The sequence below is a fragment of the Haliaeetus leucocephalus genome, unplaced genomic scaffold, assembly GCF_000737465.1.
Source record: "Haliaeetus leucocephalus isolate CR32 unplaced genomic scaffold, Haliaeetus_leucocephalus-4.0 Scaffold1000, whole genome shotgun sequence".
Taxonomy (NCBI): domain Eukaryota; kingdom Metazoa; phylum Chordata; class Aves; order Accipitriformes; family Accipitridae; genus Haliaeetus; species Haliaeetus leucocephalus.
Window position 1 is genome coordinate 1,323,547 of NW_010973436.1, and position 22,135 is coordinate 1,345,681.

General features: G+C 49.3%; 2 protein-coding genes across 3 annotated transcripts in view; one reads left to right on the plus strand and one right to left on the minus strand.

The window, feature by feature from the left end:
- The first annotated feature begins 148 nt into the window (after positions 1-148).
- Positions 149-12,065, plus strand: DENND2D (DENN/MADD domain containing 2D). The gene is made up of 12 exons (XM_010584556.1): positions 149-235; positions 3,788-3,972; positions 4,497-4,609; positions 4,724-4,793; positions 5,906-5,983; positions 6,078-6,218; positions 8,089-8,237; positions 8,399-8,576; positions 9,087-9,128; positions 9,511-9,601; positions 10,049-10,288; positions 11,483-12,065. The coding sequence occupies exons 1-12, from the start codon at positions 181-183 to the stop codon at positions 11,542-11,544; spliced, it is 1,404 nt and encodes a 467-aa protein (XP_010582858.1). The 5' UTR covers positions 149-180; the 3' UTR covers positions 11,545-12,065.
- A 5,500-nt stretch (positions 12,066-17,565) lies between these two features.
- Positions 17,566-22,135, minus strand: part of CEPT1 (choline/ethanolamine phosphotransferase 1) — a 31,361-nt gene continuing 26,791 nt past the window's right edge. For both annotated transcript variants that reach the window (XM_010584558.1, XM_010584559.1), the window contains exons 6-9: positions 21,561-21,692; positions 20,524-20,682; positions 19,150-19,275; positions 17,566-18,397 (exon numbers count right to left, since the gene is read on the minus strand). In XM_010584558.1, the coding sequence (XP_010582860.1) occupies positions 18,278-18,397; positions 19,150-19,275; positions 20,524-20,682; positions 21,561-21,692 (537 nt within the window). In that variant the 3' untranslated portion in view covers positions 17,566-18,277. The remainder of the gene's footprint in view (positions 18,398-19,149; positions 19,276-20,523; positions 20,683-21,560; positions 21,693-22,135) is intronic.

Below are 22,135 nucleotides of genomic sequence, written 5' to 3' on the forward strand. Positions count from 1 at the left end.
CCCGCTCCTCCTCTCTCTCCTCTCCTCTCCTCTCCTCTCCTCTCCTCTCCTCTCCGCCCCGTCCCGTCCCGTCCCTCCTCCCCCGGGAAAGCGAAAGCGTAGCGGGCGGAAGCCGAGCTCTCCCCGCCGGGCCGCACCGCACCGGGGCCGCACCGGGGCCGCTCCGCGCCGGGAGCCACCATGGCCTCCATCGGCAACTTCTTCCGACGGAGCCTGCGGCGCTCCGGCCGCAGAGGTGAGAGTCGGGAGGGGACGCCGGGGAGCACAGCCCCGCGCCGGGTTCCGGGAGGTGCCGGTGTCGGTGTCGGTGCTGGGACTGGTACCGGTGCCTCGGGGCCGCGGCTGCGGGAGCCGACGACTGCCGGCGGAGCGGGGACTTTCCCGGAAAGCGCAGCGCGGCCACGCCGGGTGGGACCGACGGTACGGGCACCGGCACCGGCTCCGTCCCCTCCAGCCCTGCCCGTACGCGCTCACCCTGCGGAGCCCAGCTCGGGCCGTCTGCCCCCGGGTCTTACCGCATCTCCGGGGGCTTGCTCCATCCTCAGGGGCTCAGCCCAGCCCCGGGAGTGCAGTCTATCTCCCAGGAGCACACCCCAGCCCCTGGGGGTTCAGCCCGTCCCGGGAGCTGCACCCCAACCCCTGGGAGCCAACTCCGTCCCAAAGGAGTCTACGCCATCCCCTGGGGGTTTACCCCACCCCCAGGCTCCCCATTACCACATCCCCCAAAGCTTTCCCAGCCATTTGCTCACCGAGCACAGCGATGCCGGAGCATGGCATCGAGGGCATCCGTGGGGGCACAGTGCCCCTGAGGCGGGTCAGTGTTGCGGAGCCTTTAGAGGACGGTGCTGAAATCGGTCCTTTGGGATTTGTGAGCTTTTCTGAGATAGAGGATGGATTGTCGGGGTTTTCTGGCCTGCCATGCCTCAAGGCACAATAGAGCAGGTTGGGGCAACCTGTGGATTTGGGGGGCTCACTGCAAGCCCCCCCTCCCCTTCAGGTCTGTTTTGTGGTGGCTGGCTCTTGCTCTGGGTGCGATATATGTCTTTCCAAGCTCAGCAGAAAAGGTTTGATAAAGCAAAAGCCATTTCCTCTTTGCTGGGGCAGGTGGGTGGCTGCATGGCACAGGAAGCAGAGCTCCACCACAAACTGTTGTGCCAGGCCAGGAGATTTCGACACACTGCAGCCCGGGAGTTTTCTGGGAGGAAAGAAACAGGTCGTGCCACATCTCAACATGGGTCTGAGCACAGCCCTTGGCTGTGATAAGAAAACCCCGCTCTGGTTGGGGAAGCTGGTTGTGCAGCAAAATGTCTTTTTCTTTTAATGCCGGCAGCCCCGGTGCCATTTCCGTGCACTGTAGCAGCCTTTGCCCTCTCTGTGCCCAGTGGAGGGAGGGGTGAAAATCCACAGCACTGGCAGCCGCTTTCCATCCAGGAGCTGCAGGAGCCCCCTTACCCCAGCCACCTGGCTCATGCCCCTCCTCACAGGGGATACTCCCACTGCTGGAGGGGCTGCAGGGTAGTCCCCAAGTCTTCCCCGCTTGGGCTACAGAAGAGTCATTGGCCAAAGCTCTTGTGACAGTGGCTTACATCCTCAGGACACATGAGGAACTGCACATGCTGCTGGTTTTGGGGAGCACTGGGACCTCTGATGCCACATTAAACCTGCCCAATGCTGCACAATGGTGCAAGGCCCCGTATGTACCCGGAGCTCGTCTTCCAGCTCAGGGATGGGGTATTATCGTCCCAGAGGGATTTAGACTCTGCCAGCAAGGGCTTTGCAACCAGACAGTGCAGGGGAGCATTGCTGGGTGACACTGCACTTTTGGCAGGGCTCGCTGCGCTGGGTCTCTCTTTGGGCAGGCGCGTGGGTCTGTCTGCAAGAGGCAGACCCGCAGCCCAGCATGACCAGCCTCCCCAGAGCGGTGGGTTTTACTTGGCTGCCTGAAAACGCCATGGACATGATGCAAATCCAGCCCTTGCTTGAGAGTGCATCTTGTATTCTCTGAAATGCAGGATGGGACTGGATAGGCAGGATTTAACTGGACTTTCACCTTACCCTGGCAATCTGCGATGGGAAAACAACCAACGCCGGCATCCAGCGAGGATGGGGGATGCCAGCAGCCCTCCCCACTGCACAACCTGGTTCCCTGGGGTCCCCCCAGCAACAACGTCCTACCCCAGCCCCATAGGTGAGATTGGACCACTGAAGCCATTGCTGGAGCATCCCAAGGAGGAGCAGGAGAAGCAAAGCACATCTTGTTGACCTTTTTTCCCTGGCCCAGAGCACCTTGTTAGGCTGTCACATGGGTGATCCCCACTGAGGACAAATCAGAGGTGTCTGCAGGCCGGTCTCATCCTCAGGATGCTCCTGGGCCTCCTCTTGCTGCGAAGGGAGCTCTTTGGGTTGAATTTCACCTTACCAAGAGGAAGGACTTTGCATGCAAAGGTGGAGCAGCCTCAGGGTGCACACGGGGGTGTCTTCACACATCTCCCCACCCTGAGCTGGGAAAGGTGGTTTTGTCCCTGGGAAGGGACATCCCATGATGGGACTGTGAGTGTCACCTCCTCAGATGAGCTATTGGCTCCCAATGACCTGGAGCGAAGGCTGCAAAGGTGTTTCCAGACTAAAGAAGGCGGCTACAGAGCCAGAGTGATACACGTGGTGGGGTGTCCACCAGCATTGCTTTCAGAGGAGGATGTCACGCACAGGGGAGAGCGACAATGGGAGCAGCCAGCCACAGCCATGCCTTGCCCTGCCAAGGTGCAGCACAACCAAAAGAGCCCAGGGCCAAACTCTGGGATGCAGGAACAAATTGCAAGAGTCAGTTAGTTCATCCAGCCAACACATTTGTTTCCCTGCCTGTTATTCCTAGGAACAGCTCAAGCATTTCTGTTCTAGCTCCCTGCCGTAATCAGAGCCAAGACCAAGCCCGGGACAGTTTCGGTGCCAGGAACCAGGGATTTAGAGACTCGCAAGCGGCTGCTGGGAGAGGGAAATGCTATGGCATGGCCTGGCTGCAGCCTCCCGCCGGCACTTAACTCCTCCCTTTCCCAGCCCTCAGATCTCACTGCCTCACCATGATCATCCCAGGGCCCTTGGAGATGTTGGCGTGGGCTCTTTTCACTCTTAATTCTAGTTTTTCGGGTTGTGACAGCTGACACTCCCCAGCTGTCCTCCCCAACCGGCCGAACAAGAAATGGGATGTAATCTCAAGGAATTGCTTTGGTTTGGGAACTGTGGTTTAGGGAAAACCCTCGAGTACCTCATTTGCAATCAGCAGTTCCCAGGACTGAGGACATCTGGCAGGGAGAGGTTAGGATTCATCTTGTTGGAGCCTTTGGAGGTGCTCTAACAAGATCTGTGCTGTGTGTTTGCTGGTTTTTTTCCCTAAGGGAATAAAATTGACTGCTATAAAAGCATTCCCACACCTTCTTGCTGATGCTTTCTGCAGAGACCGTGTGCTCTCTGCCATCCCACGTGCCGGCTTCACCTGGGGTGTTCCTCTGCCCACCCTGGGATGGGGCAAAGCAGGGTCTGGGTGTCTGACAGCACTTTGATTTTCTCCAAAAGCCTCATAAAAGCCATTTCTCTTTCCTTTCTGTGTCCTGTGCCTGCATGTCCCCAGCTGTTCACTGTCAGGGACCAAACCACCCTTTGCACCAGGTCCCAATTCCTTCCAGCCACTTTGACTGGTTCATGGGTAGCTCTGCATCTCCTCTCCTGTCATCAGGATACCTCCTGGCTTTTCATTTCACTCTGCCCTGTTTTTGGGGGTTTTTTGCTACAGAAGGAAAAGAGGAGGCCTCTGCTGCAGAAAACAACCCCTCACGGGTGCCGCAGGGGAAGCTGGGAGAGCGGAGCTCTGTCCTCTATTCTGCTGGACAGTTTTTCTTTGAGTACCTGGTGGTGGTGTCACTGAAGAAGAGGTCAGATGGACGTTATGAACCCAAGATAACCTACCAGTTCCCGAAGGTATTTAGTCCCCTGTTTCCTGGAAGTTGAGTTTTCCAAATTTAGAGGAAAAGGGGATGCTGCTCCTTCCCTGTCACTGGAGCCAGGGGAGGAGAACAGAAAAATACCCCATGCCCTTGAGTCACAGACTCAAACCCCAGGGCTTTGCCTTCGTGGGTTGGGGTTGCTGGGATCGTCTGTCCCTCCCTGCAGTCCAAGCCCAGGGCCACAAACCCCAGGGGTGCTCCCTGGTTTCCTGTCCCAAAAGGGGAGACCATGGCAGTGAAATTACACCTTGGGGAAATGGCACAGGAGGAGAGCCCCTGTTTGCAGAGGCGCTCTTGGGTGCCTCTGCTTTGCCCCGCTATCCCTGGAGTAAAAGAGTCAAAAATGGGATTTTTAGGAGATGCTTGTCCAGGGATGTGTGGGCGCCCTCTGCTTCGGTCTGAGCTGGGTGTTGCTTTGTGACCTACCCCACCCCACCCCACCCCCTGGGGCTATGGTCACCCTCCATCACCCTGACTCTTGTCATGGCTTTGTTCCAGCGTGAGAACTTGCTGAAGGGCCAGAAGGAGGAGGAGGAACGTCTCTTGCAAGCCATCCCCCTCTTCTGCTTCCCAGATGGCAACAACTGGGCCCCTGTCACTGAGTTCACCAGGTACCTGCCCCGCTGTGGGGTCTCAGCCATGGTTTCCCACCCCATGCCATCACACCCCTGAGGGCTGTGGGCTGGAAGAGCTGTCCTGTTCCCATGTGTTGTCTCTCCTTGCAGCGAAACCTTTTCTTTCGTCCTGACCAATGTGGACGGCAGCAGGAAGATCGGCTACTGCAGGCGGCTGCTGGTGAGCATCCCACTGCCCGTACGCCCATCGCTGGGTTGGCGGTAGCCATGTCACCTCATCCCCATGGTGGGGGTGCCATGCCCAAAGTACAGCTCTTGGGGACGTGCCTTAGAAAGCCATTTGTCTTGGCAAGATGATGAAAAGCAGCAAGGGCATGCCCAAAGGGATTTCTTTAGAGCTTTCTTCTGCTGGGGCATCAGTTGGATGCTGGATGGAGGCAAGCAGTGTTTGCTGTAGACCAGGGCTGGCCTGAAATGCAACCAGGAGATGTAAGGGTTGGGAGGTGCCGTTCCCTGTATCAGTGGTCACTGCCTCCCCACCAATCTCCTTTCCCTTGGTCGCAGAGGTCAGGATGGCTGCAAATCCCACTCGGGATCAGGATGGTGATGCGCGTGCACCCATCCAGGTGCCAAGGAGCCAGGTGCCCTCAGCCCCGTCCCCAAAAATTGCTTCTGAGCAGTGGCTGCCTTTCTCGGCTCATGGATTTGGCCAGCTTGGGGGCTGCGAGGAGCAATGGAGGTCGTCTTTGGCTGCTGATTTACGCACAGCCTGCTTAAATGGGGACATAAAGCCATGGAGCCATACGCCAAGGCTTGGTGACTTGCTGGATGCCACCACCATTTCATTCCCTGGCAAACCTGCCCACTTCTGCATCCAGGGCTGAGCTCTGGCTGTTTGAACTGCATGTCTGGAGGGCTGAAAGTGCAGAGAGCAAAAAGACCCAGGATAATCCAGTTGGAAAGGGAAAAACAGCCTGGATGCTCATCCCACTGGTCCCTGTTTCAGTAGGAGGCAGGATTAGCCCCGAGGGTGTTGGGGCAGGAGGTCTCAGAGGACACATGTCTGGGGCGAGGAAAGTTTGGGAATATGCCAAAAGGTTTTGCACCAAAACAATAAACAACTTTGGCATCTGAATTGCCTTCTCCTGGTCCTGGGCACCCTCTGCTTTTACAGCATCAACTGGGCCTGAGCCCCAGCTCTGAAAATCCAGTGGGTGATTTGGCATCTTGGGGTGGGGGAGTGAGTGGGGCCAGGGAGGATCTCTGAGGAGGGTGTGGAGCTGGTGCAGCGGGGCTGGGAGATGCTCAAAGCCTTTTCCTATCCTCTTCCAGCCATCTGGCCGTGGTGTCCGCCTCCCTGAGGTCTTCTGCATCATCAGCTGCCTGGGCTGCTTTGGGCTCTTCTCCAAGGTAGGGATGTGGTGGCTCCGTCTGGCACGGTAGTGGCCCAGGCAGCCACTCCGTTACCTGCCAGGGTTTCACAGCTCACTTTTTTGTCCCCCAGATCTTGGACGAGGTGGAGAAGAGACGCCAGATCTCCATGGCGGTGATTTACCCCTTCATGCAGGGCCTTCGGGAATCACCCTTCCCAGCTCCAGGGAAAACCGTCACCATTAAAAGCTTCATCCCTGAGTCAGGCACAGAGGTTGGTGGGGGTCTCGAGGGCTCAGCGGCACCTCCTGGACTGCTCCAGCATGGAGAGCCCAGGCCACCTCTGGGAGCATCTTCCACACCTGCAGCACCCATGGGTGCTTGCTGGAGCAGTGGGTGGTGGGTCAGGCTGCCAGGGGCCTCGTGCCCTGGGGAAATGGGTGCCATCTCCCTCCTGGTGCAGGAGGAGAGCAGCAAGCAGTGAGGATGAGGATGGAGCTAATCCACAGGCAATGCTGCCCCATCTTTGCATCCCTGCAAAGCAGCATCTTTGCAACTCCATCAGCCTCATGCTGGACCTGCAGCACAAAACCTTCCCGGACGCCATTTCTTAACATGTTGGTGCTTGCACAGCCTTTACGTCAGAGCGGTGTGTCATGCAGGGGGCCGTGGAGCGGGGCTGGCTGCACCCCACTTGTGAGCTGGTGTTCACACCTCCAGGTGCAGCACGCAGGGCTGTTGGGGTGTGTGGTGGTGCCAGGGCTGTCACGGGGTGTCACAGGCTGCAGCTTCCCCTCCGCACCACAGTGCTCGGCTCTCAGCCTTGACACCCGCCCCAGTTTAGCGTCACAGGCAGGAAGCTGCTGCGGCGCAGGCATGCAGCAAATTTGGCCTTTACCTGTGGAAAGGAGATCTGATACTGGCATGGTGCCCACAGGGCTCATCTCGCCCACATACGGCCCAGGCTTGCACAGGCAGAGCCTTTTCTTTTGATTTTTCTTTCTCTTGTGTCAAAGCTGGGGTGGTAAAAGGGGGAGGATGTGCCCTGGCACCTGGCAAAATAACCAGAGAGCTGAGCATCCCAGGGATGCATTCTGCCAGCGTGGGTCTGAGGACAAGATCCCTCCTCTCTAGTGCAATTGAACAGCTGGCTATCAAATTACAAGAGATTTCTTCATCCAGGAAGGCTTGTGCCTTGGCTTTGCAGGTTGCTCAATGCTCTGGCTGTAGGCCAGGCTGCAGGGAGCGTGGCTGGGGGTGACTGGGGAAGGAGGATATACAAGGACATTCTTCGAAAGAGCTGCGCTTTGGGGCTCCAGGCAGGGGCTGGAGCAAGTTGAGGAGATCAGTGAGAAAACAGGGAAAGGCGTGAAAATAAATTCTGAGTACTGCATGGGTTGGGAGCTGGGGATCGTGCAGGATTTGTGCTGAAAAGGGGCTGTGGAGCCCAGCCAAGCCCTATGCTGCTGGCTGAGAAGATGCTGCTTTGCTGGAAAGGCAGCTTGGCACATGGAGGAGGGGGATTTCCCCCTGCCCTGTAAAGCTGGGGAGAGGGGCCAGGACTGTGTCATGAGCTGCACGGTCCTGTTAACCCTTCAGCAGTCACCGTCTCGGGGCTGCCTGCAGCAGGGCAGAGGTATCGACCAGGTTTGGGAGACGCTTGTCTGGGGCAAAGCCAGCAGAATAGACAGACCCCCTGCAAATATCCATTAGATAATTCACTTTTGGGCCATGCTAGCTAGGATGAGGTGAGCTGGCCCTCCCAGAGAGGCTTTTGAGGAAGTTTTTGTGGTTTTTATAGCAAAAGTCACACCCTCATCCCTCCTCCCTTTCCTGGGCAACAGGAAAGCCTTTCCTTGTGAGTGCTAGAGAAAAGAGGCATTTTGGTTAAAAATTCAGTGCCCCAGTAAATAAACCCCACAGTGCACAAATCACCACTGGCTTCCCCTGCATCCTCAGCACTGCACAGCCCACATCTCCAGGCAGGACAAGATGAAGTTTGTCCCTTACAGAGGGACATGATGCAGATGCTGCAAACTCTGGGTTGTTAATTGCTCCCAAATCACCCTCTTGGGGGGCCAGGGTGATGGTGGGGAGAAGCACTGCACCTCCTAAGCCAGGCTTTGGTGGCTCTCCCTTGGCAGCTCATTGAGCTCACGCGGCCTGTGGACGCCCACCTGGAGCACGTGGAGTTTCAGGCTCTGCTCCAGCGGCTCAGCCCCCACCTCATCCTGCACATCTTTGCCTCTGCCGTGTTGGAGCGACGGCTCATTTTCCTGGCAGAGGAGCTGAGGTGAGTCCTGATCTGTTTATTTAAAAAAACAAACAAAAAACCACATAAAAACCTCTTGAAGGAGTGCAGGATGCAGCTGAGCTCAGGGTGGGACGCTCTCTCTGAGCAGTGAAGTTCCCTTTCCTCATGCAATGCCACCATGATGGCTCCTTGTCCTGCAGCGTCCTGTCGCAGTGCATCCATGCGGTGGCTGCTCTCCTCTACCCCTTCACCTGGGCTCACACCTACATCCCCGTGGTCCCCGAGTGCCTGCTCGACACCGTCTGCTGCCCCACACCCTTCATGGTCGGCATCCAGATGCGGCACCTGGAGCGGGTCCTGGACCAGCCGATGGAGGAGGTATTTTATCTGGGTGGGGGAAAATATCTGGACGGAGCCTTTGGTTAGTCTGTGACCCTGGGTTTGGGCTGGCTCTGGGACTGGAGGCTCTGGTTGTGCCCTTTTCCCATCCAGGGAGGCTGGGGATTGGGGCTTCTTGCATGTGCCCTCCTGTTGGCACCTGGGGCAACAGCTCCACGTGCTCCTGGGTGCTTCTGGCCACCCCAGGACCTGCACCCCTGACCCTGGGGGCTCACGGAGCTGCTGTTGGCCAGGCTGGCTGTTGGCATCATCCCAACCTTGCAGAAGTGGAGAAAAGCTGTGTGGGGACAAGCCACTCAGCCTGCAGCAAACATGGTCCCTGGGGGGATGCCCTGGTCCCCCTGCCCAGGTGCCCCCAGCCCACAGGGACTGATCCCTCTCCCACCACCCTCGTGGGCTGCAGACACACCGGCCTGATCCCAAAATGGGTGGGAGGAAGCCCACATGCCTTAGTAGGGCTAAACCTGGGTGCTATCTGCTCTCTTTCAGGCTCTGATAGTGGATCTCTGTGAAGGGAAGATCCTCCGGGCGGTAGGTCCCCCCATGCAGTGTGGGGCTGGGGGTGGGCTTGCCTGGCCTGGGTAGCCCCAGGAAGGGCACCTTTCTCCCTCAGTGCCACATACCTGGCAGCTTTCACATTTTGGGGGCAGAGATATCTCAGTGTCACCCATCCAGGGGGAATGTCCCATGAAAGGATGTCTCCAGCCACTGCATCCATCTTGTGGTGAGCCAGAGCAGCAGTGGCTGTGCGTTTGGCATCCCACTCCCAGCATCACTGCAGCACTCTGCAATGATAATTAATTAATGAACTCTGCAGAAATCCCAACTGATGGGCTGCACTAAGTGCTGCCCGCTGCCATCTGAGCCAGATTCCCACTGGTGCCAGGTGCTTCACGGCCCCTTTGCCTTCCAGGTCGGTGATGAGGAGGAGATCTTGCCCATCAAGCTGCAGAACGAGATGCTGACATCTCTGAACAGGCACAACAACAACAACAACATACATAGTAAGGATGTCTCTTTATATATGGTAAAACACGCACAAGCTGCCCTCTGCAGATGGCCAGAGTCCTTAGCAAAATTATTTTCCTAAAGGGACCTGGCCTGAGATGTTTCTGCTCCAATTTGCAACAAAATGCAGCCACGGGAGGGAAATCCCTTGGCCTTTACCCTCTCCTGCGAAACATGAGAGCAGGAGCAACTACTTCTCCTGAAAAAAATCAGCTTTTGCCAATATTTGGCCCACAAAGACGCCACCACTCTGGAAAGCCAAACCAGCCAATGCTCTGTCAGCAAAATTAGTCTGATCTTTGTTTACTGTCAGAGGGAGGTTTTAAGAAATAAATTTCTTGGAATGCAAACACAGACTGTGAACGGGCTAAGTTAAAATAAGACCATCCTTTCCATGTTCAGAGGTCCAAACCCCACCTCTCATGCTCTGTGTCCTCTTCCAGCATCCGAGCAGGTGAACACAGTCGTCTCCGAAGCCTTCGTGCAATTCTTCGTCCGAATGGTTGGCCACTACGCCTCACACATCAAGTGGAGTAAAAACGGCTCGGGCATCTTCCAGGAGCGAGCATTCTGCAAAGCCATCACCTCCAAGACCAACCGCAAGTTTGTGAAGAAGTTTGTGAAGACGAACATGTTTTCCCTATTTATTGAGGAGGCAGAAAAGAGCAGGATCCCACAGGAAGGTAAACAGCCCTGTGTCTCCTTCCCTCTCTGGTCACATGAGTTTTGCAAAGTCCTGGGCTATTTGGTTAAGGGAAAGAGATGCCCCATGCCCGGAGAGGAATGCAGCTCTAGGCTGAGGATGCTCAGGGCAGCGAGTAGCACCCATTTGCTCTCAACAGCTGCATTTCTCTGTCCCTGTCAAACAATCAAAAAAAATCCCTGGGCTCATTTCAGATCTTGTCGCTTGACTGGGGATGGGGCAGGCTTACTGAGAGCCCAGTGTTTTTAGGCAAACATGCCAGTAGCTGCGCAAATATTTGGCTTGGACACAGGCAGCAGCTGGGAGCCTGGCTGTGCTGCCTGTGAGCCCTGACTCATCTCTGCCACCGGCCCCGGCACAGACCCGTGGTGGCTGGGTTGGTCCTTTCCCCTTCCAGGGGATTTACAGGGCACTGGGCAGAGCTGAGCCTCCTCCTAGCCCATGATGAGGACAAACAGGCGTGATGAAGGTTGAGGAGACCACCCAAAACATCTATCAGTGGCCAGAGACATCCTGGCCTAGGGCATGCCCCCCCCAAGGTCTTGCTGCCCTCAGAGAGAGTGCAGTCCTTGCACTCTATCAGCGACTGCCGCATTGGAGCAGACATTCCCTCGGACGCACCACATGGCAGCCAGCAGCACATGGTGCCCGTGGTGGGTCCCTCTCCGGCTGGTCTGCAGCCTGTCTGGGGGACTCGGGGCCTGGCTCTGCCTCGGTTCCTGCTTTCTCCGCCCTTTTAGGTCAGACTTTATAGGGCAGACAGGGGACCTCGGTCTGCCTGGTACTGGCAGAGAGGGATGGCACAATCCCAGCTTTCTCATTATATTCCCAGTCTATGTCACCTTTTTGGCTATTCGCATTCCTAGGGTCTCCTGCTTTCTCTCTTCCTTGCTGGTTGGAAAGGAAACACAAAAACTGAACAGGAGTGAGTGTGTGGGTTAAAAACTTACACTAGCCCAGCATAATAAAGCCCATTTCAGGTAGGTGAGAGGGATGGGTGGAATTGCAACAACCTCAATTTCACCTGGGTCCTCACCTGGGTGCAGTTGTCCACAACCCGGCATGGTTTGGCTCCCAGGGTGCATATGCACTCCCCAGGACTCGGGCTGTGCAGCTCTGTATCCTCCCCAGCCTGAACGCCTGCATTTCACTAACAATCTTTTCTCATCCACAGCATATTTCCAGCAGAAAATAACAGAGTACCACGAACAGAAGAAGCACCGAAGGGACTCCTGAAGTCCAGCCTGGGAACACAGGAGCAGGGCTGAGATGGAGCAGGTCCCTGCCAGCACCACCACACTGCACAGACTTGATGCGTGCCCCGTCCAAGGGCAGAGCATGCTGGACTCTTCTGGATCTGTCCGCCAGTTCCTACCCATCTGTGACTCATGAGATGCGTGGGCAGCACCAAACACCAGTTTCTACCCTTTCTTTTTCCCTCAGGGCATCATTGCACTGGAAAACTCTTTTGCACAGAGCTAGCAAGCAGGCTGTGATTTCTTTTCCGATCTTGCTAGCAACAGGGACAAACTGTGGCTCACAGTGTCTGGCTCTGCACAGAGTCTTTGGCCCCATCAGGATCTCATGCAGTGAGGGAGGGAAGTCAGGGAGCTGGCTGCAGGACAACAAAGGTGGTAGAGTAATTGTTAGAGAAAAAAAAAAGGACAAGTAGGAAATAGTGTTATTTCTAATTAAAACAAACCTAGGTTTTGCAAATAAGTAACATCCTATTGAATAAGTTTCAGAGGTTTCTATTATTAATAACTGTTTCACTTTATTTTCTGTTAAGATATGCTCATTGTTATATACCGGCAGGAACAGTTGCAGTGGATTTTAGCGGTTTCCTCTATAGCAGCTGTCTGCTTCGTTGGTACCACTTAGAGCCCAGTTTAGCTCTTTAAAGAAACAAAAATATTCTTTTCCAACAGGTTATTTATTTGTGCTGTAAGCAAACTGTGAAGGCCACAGGGCTGTATTTTGTAGTGGAGGGAAACAGCTGATCAACAGCTTTGGGTAGGGAGGAAGTATGTGTTAAATCCAGTAGTAAAACATGTCGACATCGTCCTTGTTTCTGGTTTTGATGCCAACTTCTTTAAAAACCTTGCAGTTCATTGAAGCACTGTCTCTGAAATGTGATGTCTGCAGCAGATTTAAAGGTAAATTATGGTTCTCCCCCTTTCCTAATGCACTCATCCAGGGAATAAATATTGCAGCAGGGGAAGCTGGTTCTGGCTGCAGATCTGCCTGGTTCCTTCCCAGACAAACCAGGGCCAGATACTTCACGGGGTCAAAGGCAGAACTTTATCCTCCCCTCTGGGATGTTACAGCCAAGCTGCCGTATCACTCAGTACCCACTAGACAAGTGCACACCTGTAGATGTTATCAAAAATACAGTTTAATACAACTTTTGCAGTGGTATTGAATGCCATGGTGAGAGATTTTACATAAACACTAAAAAATAAGCAGGCTGACTGCCAGACAGCTTTTGCTTTTGGAGCTGTTGAACATCTAACAAAAACAAGACAGATGTAAAAGGCATTTATTTTAGAAATAACTACTTGTACAGTCATGCACAAATGTAAGTGACAGAAACACAGTCGGACAGAGGGTACAAACTGAAGAGCAATGAAACTCTCTAGCCCCACTGAAATAAAATTGTTGATTTTTGTTCAGCCCCCATGTCTGTTTGGAAGGGAGGACAAGAATTATTTGTTAGAGAAAAAGGAGATTTGTGGCACTGTGGGTATCCTCTGGCTCCACAAGTTCCCGCTCATGGGTAGAGAGAGAGTTACAGGTTTAACTACGGGAAATTAAAGGTTAGTGGTCTTTTTCTGTGGTTTTTTCATTTTAAAAAGTTCACCTGCCAGCAGAAAATTGTGTGTGTGGAAAATCAAGAGCACCTATCAAGAATTGTCCCTTTTGAAAAGGCCACTTTCCTCCCCCTTCTCCTGCTTGTTCATTACCATTTTGAGAAGATGCTGACCTTTTTTGGTCGTTGCTTTGGCAGTAGCTCTTTAGAAAGGAAGAATTAGAAATCACATAAGGGACTGGATTGTGCAGCTGCTTAATTCCTGCCAGAGAAAAATGTAATAGAAGGTTATTCCTTAGCTGCTGAAAACAGATACACAAAAAATTATCCTTAAATTTAAAAAGTTGTTCAAATGTAGCCCGTGCTGTAGATGTCAGCAAGGGTTAACTACAGCGAGTTAGAAGGGTTGGTGCTACCTTGCCTGACTGCAGAACAGAGAATAGGTTGAAATACAATGTTAAGTTACTTAAAGCACTTTTCCTTTTAGTATTGTTATGGAAAAAGGGACCTAGATCCATTCCCAGACAAGCATCCTTTGGGAAGCACATCAATTCTTAGCTCAGCTTCTCAGCTGGCTACAGGAAGACAAAAAGACAGAGTAACAGGAACAACCAGGCGCTTTTCTAGCACTAACTTCTCTCCCCACCATCCAGCAGCAGCTTCAGAGCTACAGGTGGTGGCTGAAGATGCTGGAAAGAAAGAAAACAAGCCCAGGGGCATCATTTACCCCAGGACTCCCAAATCTCCCCCCACCCTCCTCTCACATCTTTTCCCTTTCAGTATGCTGTTACTCTTCCCAACAGCTCTGTCCTCATTTCCTAAGCCTGTGTGACTGATGTCATTCCTGATAGCAAGTTTTAAGGGTTTCTTGAGTTGGGTTGGCCTGAACATTGAAAAGCAGCTTGATATTATCATGCTTGCTTAATCACCTGACTGGTACAATCTAGCAAAAGCTTTAATGCCCTGAAGGTGGACAGACTGCATGTTGCAAGTGTGCATGTCCCTATGATCAATCAAGATCAGTGAAGAAAGAAGACACCGTACTGAAAGGGCAGATGCTGAATAAAATACCCTATTCCTTTGAACTCAGTCTGCCTCTCTTAAACCACCTGCTTGTAGGTGGACACACTGTGTTTGCTGCTAGAGACACTGGAGTAACTCAGCTGCTGTTTGCTAGGAGCATGGACAAATCCAGCTGGGCTCAGGTCACATTGCAGCACGTCAGTAAAACTCACAGCATATTTCTAAATCCTTCTTCCTGCTCAAGATCTGTCTAACACTTGAGCTAAGTCTACAACAGTAAATAACAGTGCAAAGAAATGTTTCCCTGAACTGGAAAGTGCTCATTTATTCTGCTAAATTATTAATGTAGTTCCCAGCATAGTATTAGCCAACTCACACTCATACAAACAACTCCCAGGCATGGTTCAGGAGTCAGCTCAGGAATCACTCCTGATTTGCAGTTCAATTCCTGCTATGCAGCTGCCCTGCTTGGAAGATAAATTTTATGTTGTGGCATGTGTCACCCTCTGCCAGCTGGCCCCAGTGCCAGCAAACAGTCCTGGGCATATTTAACCTACCAGAGTCAATGCAGTCATTATTGCCAAGTACTTTCAGATTGCTCCAGTACAATAATAGACACAGTTCCTACTTCAGATCACTTCCCACCTGGCTCTAACCTCTGAAAAATGCTGCAGTCTTCACCTCCTGCTTTCGGGAAATGATTAAACTTCTAAGCAACTCCACTCCAAACTCAAAGATGGGGCATAGAAGCACTGAATATACCTGGTGCATGCAGGGTAGGAAGGAAAGAAGAGAAAATACTAGTATGAAACAAAACTGACACTCAAATGAAAGAGAAACAGGCCCTGATGTATCTTGGCCTGTCTCTTTCCTATGTTAAAATCCTTGCCAAAGCAAGGGAACTCCTTTATCAGTTCATAGAAGAGGCAGCAACACTCCAACACGATGTGGAAATTTTCAGTTTGCCTTTACAGTTTTAGGGGAAAACTTGCTTAACAGAGAACAGGTTGTATTGTTTTGAAGGGAGTATACTCAGACGCAGGTGTTCCAGGAAGCTCAACAGACTGCTGTTGCAAGAGCTCTTCCTTCTAAGCGTCTTCTGAATGTAACAGAAAGTGAAAAAGCATGTCACAAGATCGGGCTGAGCCTACAAAAATTCTGTTCCCCTTCTCAAGTCCTTGAGCAGCCTTAGCTCTACAAGCATATCTAAGATAACCTACGATCACAAGACAGTGCTGTAACGTACAGGTGCCATAGTAAAGTTCATGTATTCCATTATTTATTACAGGCATTTATACAATACCTACATCCATAGCAACACTTTATATGGCTTGGATTACAAGCAGTAACTATTCCCTGGTAACACTGAAACTTTATCAGGATAGAAATGGGAATTTTTTCCTGGCTGGCTAAACGTGGAGGGCATTCAAACTTCCAGGTAGTAAAAAGCTGAGGAAAAGATGCCCTATTGCATTTCCTGAACATCAACAGGCTTTAGCTTAGACATGTTTCTTAAATGGAAGTTTGGTCCTAGACAATCCTTTAAAGACTCCAGTTCTTCACTAGTCTCAACTATCAGTGACAAATTATATGGAGCAGCTTAAATCCTCGAAAACTGAGAGCATGATTCTCCTTGTCTGCATCTCTAGAAAACCACTCACACTCCAGGGAGGGACTTTCCAAGCAACTAAGTTTTGCACCCACTTCATGCTGATGAAAAGAAACACATGGTTTGTGAAAGGGGAGACAGGCCCTCAGCACCTTAAAATCCTTCCAGTCTTTTGCCTTGCAGACTTTGTCTTGCTCACCACTTGAAGGGCAGCAGCAGAGGCTAGACTACCTAGATCAAACCTTCACCCAGCTGAATACAGATAAAACTAAATAAACTAGTTATCTAAATTCCAGATGTATCTAAAACTGTGATACTGAAGAGACAGCTGCCACCTTACACACTGAAGATGCTCCCAGTATCAAGACACTGGGACCATAACATTTCCAGGACACTGAACTGTGCCCCATGTACATGGGTCAGGATGTGGGAACCACTCTCCCTCAGACTTCAGCCTGGCAGGGACCCTTCGGGAACCCCCAGGGCAAAGACCCCCAAAGAGCCCTCAGCTGCACTTGCCATAAAATAGCTGCTCACAAGCACGCAAATGCCTGGAACTTCAAGGGTGAAGTGGGGAAGCCTACATAAATTTCTCCTCGTTCCTAAGACATTCCTCCTTTCCCCAGTGCCCCAATCCTGAGGCATGACCTCTAACTCACTCATTGAAATGGTATCACCCCACAGGAAGGAACCAAAACTCTTTCAACTAGAGAAGACACAAGACAGAGCACGTCCACGTGCTAAATGTTCGGCTAGAGAAATGAGCATCTCAGTTCCACTTCCTGCAACATCTCAGAGGCCAGGCCCTGTTCTTTCCTCGCAGAGACAAACACTTCAACAACTAAACTGCAGCCATGCTCCTCCTGTGTTCTCTCTCTAGCCCAAGCAGTCCTGTGTCTCTGCAAGGACACAACGCAGGAAGGCTGACCTCTCTGTCCATGATAGCCTGACACCGGGTACTGTTCCAGGCAGGTGGAGGAAGGGGTTTAAAGGCACTCCAGTCACTGAAGGAACTGGATTTTCTCTCTGCTTCTGAGCACATTTTCCAATCACTAGAGTATCACAGGAAATACATGTCACCACTTCCTGCAGCCAAGTGGGGTTTTCATTTATTGTTGTTGGGATCTTTTTGTTTGTTTAAGTGAGCTGTGCTTAATTCCTTCAAAGAAGAGACACATGCAGTTGTCTTCAGGTACTGCTGTAGCTCTGGGTTCCCAGTAGACAGAGGCATTTTCTTACCATCTTGAGTGAGATGCTTCAAGGTCAGAGGGCTAGGATTTCAGCCACAAAGTTCCTAGCATTCCCCACCATCTCCCAAGCAGCTCCCTGATAGCCATGGCAGATCCTGCTCTGGAGACACTCCCTTTGCTCTGTACAGCAAGCCTAGGCACTTTTTTCAGGGTCTGAAGTTCCCCTCAATGCCAGGGCCTGTGGCACACATTGCAGCACTTCACTACTGTGTGATTAAACCCTCCATTAAATCTAACTTAGCCTCCCTGATGCAGTTCACCACATTTAAAATGGTATTAAAACAACAGCAACAAAAAAAACCAAACCCCACCCCAAACTTACTGCACTATGTAGCAGCGAAAGCTCTTGGAGATCCTGGAATCACAACACTATACACATAAAAGCATAGAAAACTGCTTTCTAAATAGCAGGCAGGATTGTAGCCTAAGTAGGACAGAGCAACACACACATCTGAAGACAACTGTTGCTCTCAGAATTCTTATTTATTAAGAGCAGAAAGGAAATTTTGCTTAAGTTTTATACATAAAAAAGTAAACAGTAAAATTTTCTTTTTATAGTCTTTCCACTGAAGAAAATTGAGAAATAAGTTGTCTTTTTAGATAATGTTTATTTAAAAAAATAAAATTAATTGACAAAGATACCACACTATTTTGCATGCTGGTCATCCCTTCCGCTTGCAGAACCCTGTTCAACGCATTATTCTTTAGCAAGAAACCACTTTATCAGCAATGCATAAGCAAAAGAACCACATCAGTCTGGACTAAAACCTTGACAGCTCCTTCAGCTACACAAGCTAGTGCGATATCTCTGTTTTTACCAGCTCAGGTCTTTAGTAAATAAATTTCAAGTGGACACTAAACAAGTATTTCACTAAGAGATGATGAAATATTAAAATTAAAAGCAAGTCGTATTGCAGCTGTAATTATACTACATTAGAAACTTCAGTTGTTGGGGATCCATTCACCATATATAGATTATTTTGTAATCAAGGTAATTACAAAGACAGAGCATTACTCCCTGCATGCTTTCCCAGGCTTTGAACCAACGGAGTTGACTACATGTAGAGTTGACTAGGGTGTACTTGGAATTCACTCTCTCAGGCAGGAGACTAGTTAAGGAGTGTTACTGATAACAAAGAATAAAAGTTATACAACATTGATTATTATAAATTATGTTGTTCTTATCTGCTTTTTGCCTTAGTCTCCTATGTATCTTCACATCTGTTCATGTAGAAAACCAACTCTTTCTTATTTCTCCTTATGGTGACTTCCCATTTACTAATGGTGATTAGAATGCGTGGAGGATGACTTGATTCGGAATACATAGATGTGCAGATGGGCAGCAATTTGATTGCACACACTGACACAGTATCGAAGCAAATCAAAGAGAGAAAAGATCTGCCACAGGAAAAAAAATACACACATTTAGATCTATGTTTTCATAGAGTATAACGCCACCTGCATACTTCAGAATAAAAGCACTGGGTCTTTTCACTGACTAAATCTCCAACTCTGTAGGAATAATCACTCAGTGAAGAAAGAGCTTCTAGGCATGCTGGGCTTTTCTCCAGCTTTGTAAGAATACAGACTCTTAATTCTAGAGTCAGAGAGGGGAAACCAGTTACAGTAGCTATACAGATACTGTGAAATTCCCCATTAACTCTGAATAGTGATAACGATACATAAAATACCAATTTTATTAAAAGGTTAACACTGCATTTTGGTAGATAACACTTGAGTGCTTGACAAGCACATACGAGTTTAACTTAGAATATTTTTTCCTAATGGGTGCTGCTAGTAATGACAGACATTACATACTTCCAAGAGCTTAAGGCACAGCCGTACTACACTTGCACTGTGCGTAATGTATTCTCTTGCTAACAAGACATCAACACAAATCTTCATAATATTCTATTCTAAGCTTTGAATGTTTGTGACATTGCTTTAAAACTGTTTAAATCATGCACCAAGCAAACCATGTTAACCTCTGTTTGCATGAGCTCTGTTGAAAATCAACTCAGTAAAGTAGGTTCCCAGTCCCATTACCCTTTAGGTGAGTCAGCTAGGCTCAACCAATGCAAACAGTATTTGTGAAAGAGCACACAAATGCTTGCAATGATTACCAACAAGCAAAGCAAGCTCATACTTACCAGGGCAATCCAGAGTACAATATATTCATCAATAAAGCTGTTAAAATACTGGTCCAGAAACAATAGTGCTGGGCCTATGAATGCTGTGTCGTGCAGGTGCATTTCACTTTTGGTCATGTGTGCAACCTATATTAAAAAACAGGAAGTTTAAGAAATAAACCTACGCTAGCCAACGTAGAGTGATTTCAGAATACACAAAGCCAAAAAAGTGCAGTTCAACCCACATTACTGCAAGATAAATCAAGTACTTAAGTAGCAGCAGCTATACTGTTTTAACCATGAGAGACTACAGTTATACAAGATGTAAGGTTTGCAGAGAAGTATCTTTCATTAGAACAAAGAATGTAGCTACAGGGAAAAAAACCTAACACATTTTCCAGCCCACAAACTCTTCCTCCTGCCAGAAACAAAACGGTAAAATGGAAGTAGACTGGTAAATTTTAAGGTTTAGTTGAGCCTGGAAACAAAAGTCACAGCTGCTAGATCTTCAAAAATCAGAGACACTTGGTGTTCCTCTCACTCCACCTATTTGTTCCCATCCCATAAGGATCACCACCTCTCTCTGGTTACAATTTGATGATCATGTCTTTTCATGCCCAAGTGTGACCTTCCCACCCTCCCCCACATGCACAGTGGCTGTCCTACACCACATCCTCACTTTTATCAGCACAACTGTTGATATGACTGTGTAGTAAACTGGTCTTGGTAAGAAATAAACTTTTCTTCCACTGCAAGTTATGTCCAACACTGATCCAGTTCATGTGACAACACAACATATGCCTGCAGAACTGAGATGGTGGGGGGCAGCAGTTGTTTAATCCCTCATTCACTCTGTTCAACAGGGGCTCCTCTCCTGATAGCATTGCCATCTGTTCCCCAGTACAAGCCTGTTAATAATTTTAACCACTACTTCTCTCCAATTGTTTAAGTTAAACCCTGAGCAACAGTTCCAAACCTCAGCAGCTCTGTCACATTCTCTGCTTCTCCCAAACTTTCCTCCCCTCTGCACCTGCATCTGAGGGGGGTTTCAGCCACCTCTGTTCCAGCCCAGCTCATCACACATGTGCATAAACACACTGCAAAAGTGTGAATAAACAGCTGGGAAAGGGGGAGAAACAGAACTCAAGCAACTGTAAGCTGTACTGGCACTGACTCTGTAACCATGGCATTAGCTTGAGGTTCACCACTCCTCTTTCAAACAGAAGAACGGCTCCACTGTACCTCCAAGCAACTGAAAATAAGTAAAGCACGAGTATCACTTCAGTACACAAACAGGTGCAAGATAAGTCAATGGAATAACCAGAAAACTTTAAAATCTACAAGAAGTTTTTCTTACTGCAATAATAAGAAACTCCAAGGGTCTGGTGCACTTACCACTAATTTATTTGTTATCTTAGCAGATACAAAACCAAAAGTAAGTATATATAAGCAGGGATGCCTTTCAAAGAGCTGCACAGCAGATTTCTTGTAGATCATCGCAGCTAACGCAATCACTGACCCAATATGAAGAAAAGGTGAAAGGACACTTGTTCCCTACAGCAAGATAAAGTTAAAGCATTAGGTTAACAAAACATACATAGTACAAAGAAACCTCAATAAGCCAAACACTCACGCAGTATGCAATGGGTGGTTTCTAACTAAAAATCACATTAAAAACATGTCTTTCTGAACACTGGTACTAACAGGAACAAAATATGGTAAAACTTGAGTGAACATCAGCTGAGAATGTGGTTGAACCTTTCTTGTGCTGGGGGAGAAAATGAGGTTTTAGGCAGCAAGAAGCGCGCATTTCTGAACTTGTCACAGAGGCAGCAGCTAATACTGTTAGCAAGTGAAAGGAGACAGTATTTCTATTGCTTTTTCTGCGCCAGCTACAAAGCAACTAAAACAGCCTTCTAGGTAGCAAATAATCATTAGGCCAGCATAGAATTGCTTTTTGGAAAACTCCCAGGGCTCCAGAATCAATCATCATCTTCACTGAAACAGAAAGTACTTGTGCAGATACCTCCACTTGCACTTTTTCACTAGTAATATAAATAATACAGATCATCTAGAAGAATCCAAACCATTACCAATCTTCTTGACAAGTTTCCTTCTGAATAGATTTTTGCACTGGACTTTTCTACGAACTCTTTCACAGGTTGTGTATTTGTATAATCTGTTCTATATGATTAATTAAAAAACAAGCATCAAAGTACCATAAGCACTTTTAATCACTCAAAAATTTTAAAAATCTTGACTCATAAAGTTACTATTCTTATGCAGACAATATTAACTTGTTTTTCCCAAGCCAGCAAAGAACTGAAAGGAAAACATTTCACATGTAGGAGGTATTATGTTAAATAAAAACTAAAGGCATGGCTGAAAAGCCACTCAGTGCTGAAGAGTAACTAGCAGAACAAAGTACTTACTGCTATAGTGGATCCATTTTTGCCAACTCCACCTGTGAAGATCACACCAAAATAGTTTGTACAGGAGAATATGGTTCCTGCGACAGTACAGAGAGCCGGGAATATTTTCACCTGAATATTCAGTATTGGAATCTTAATGGAAGAGAGACAAGAAGTTAAAATATGCACAAGCAATCTGAAATTGGGATTAATACTTCTGGTGCACTCAAACACTCCACTTTCCAACACCATGTTTGCTTTTCTTTCTCTGCTATACAGAGATTCAAATTTCTACAAGGCACAGAGAAATATGTATTTTTCCAATAATTCTTCCATCAAGCTTCCCATAAAGCTGGACTTATCTTCAGTTACCTGAAAAGAGCCATCAAAAGCAGAGAAGTAGACAGAAACCAAGAACTTGCAAGCTAAATCAGCTATCACATGTAAGAGAAATGCATCAGTCATCTTTTCTGAAGCTGGCTGTAAAACTCACAGATGCAGCCCAATATCAAACTGGGCAAAGCAAGAGCCGTTGGCAAAAGCCCCTTAAGAAACTGGATCCTATCTTATGGGCAAGACAAGGGAAGCCAAGAGAG

Bases quoted from the DNA above. Each gene is read 5' to 3' on its own strand.
- DENND2D (XM_010584556.1), top strand. From the start codon at position 181: ATGGCCTCCATCGGCAACTTCTTCCGACGGAGCCTGCGGCGCTCCGGC. The intron at 6,219-8,088 runs GTTGGTGGGGGT...CTCCCTTGGCAG, and splicing joins TCCCTGAGTCAGGCACAGAG to CTCATTGAGCTCACGCGGCC. The intron at 10,289-11,482 runs GTAAACAGCCCT...TCTCATCCACAG, and splicing joins GAGCAGGATCCCACAGGAAG to CATATTTCCAGCAGAAAATA.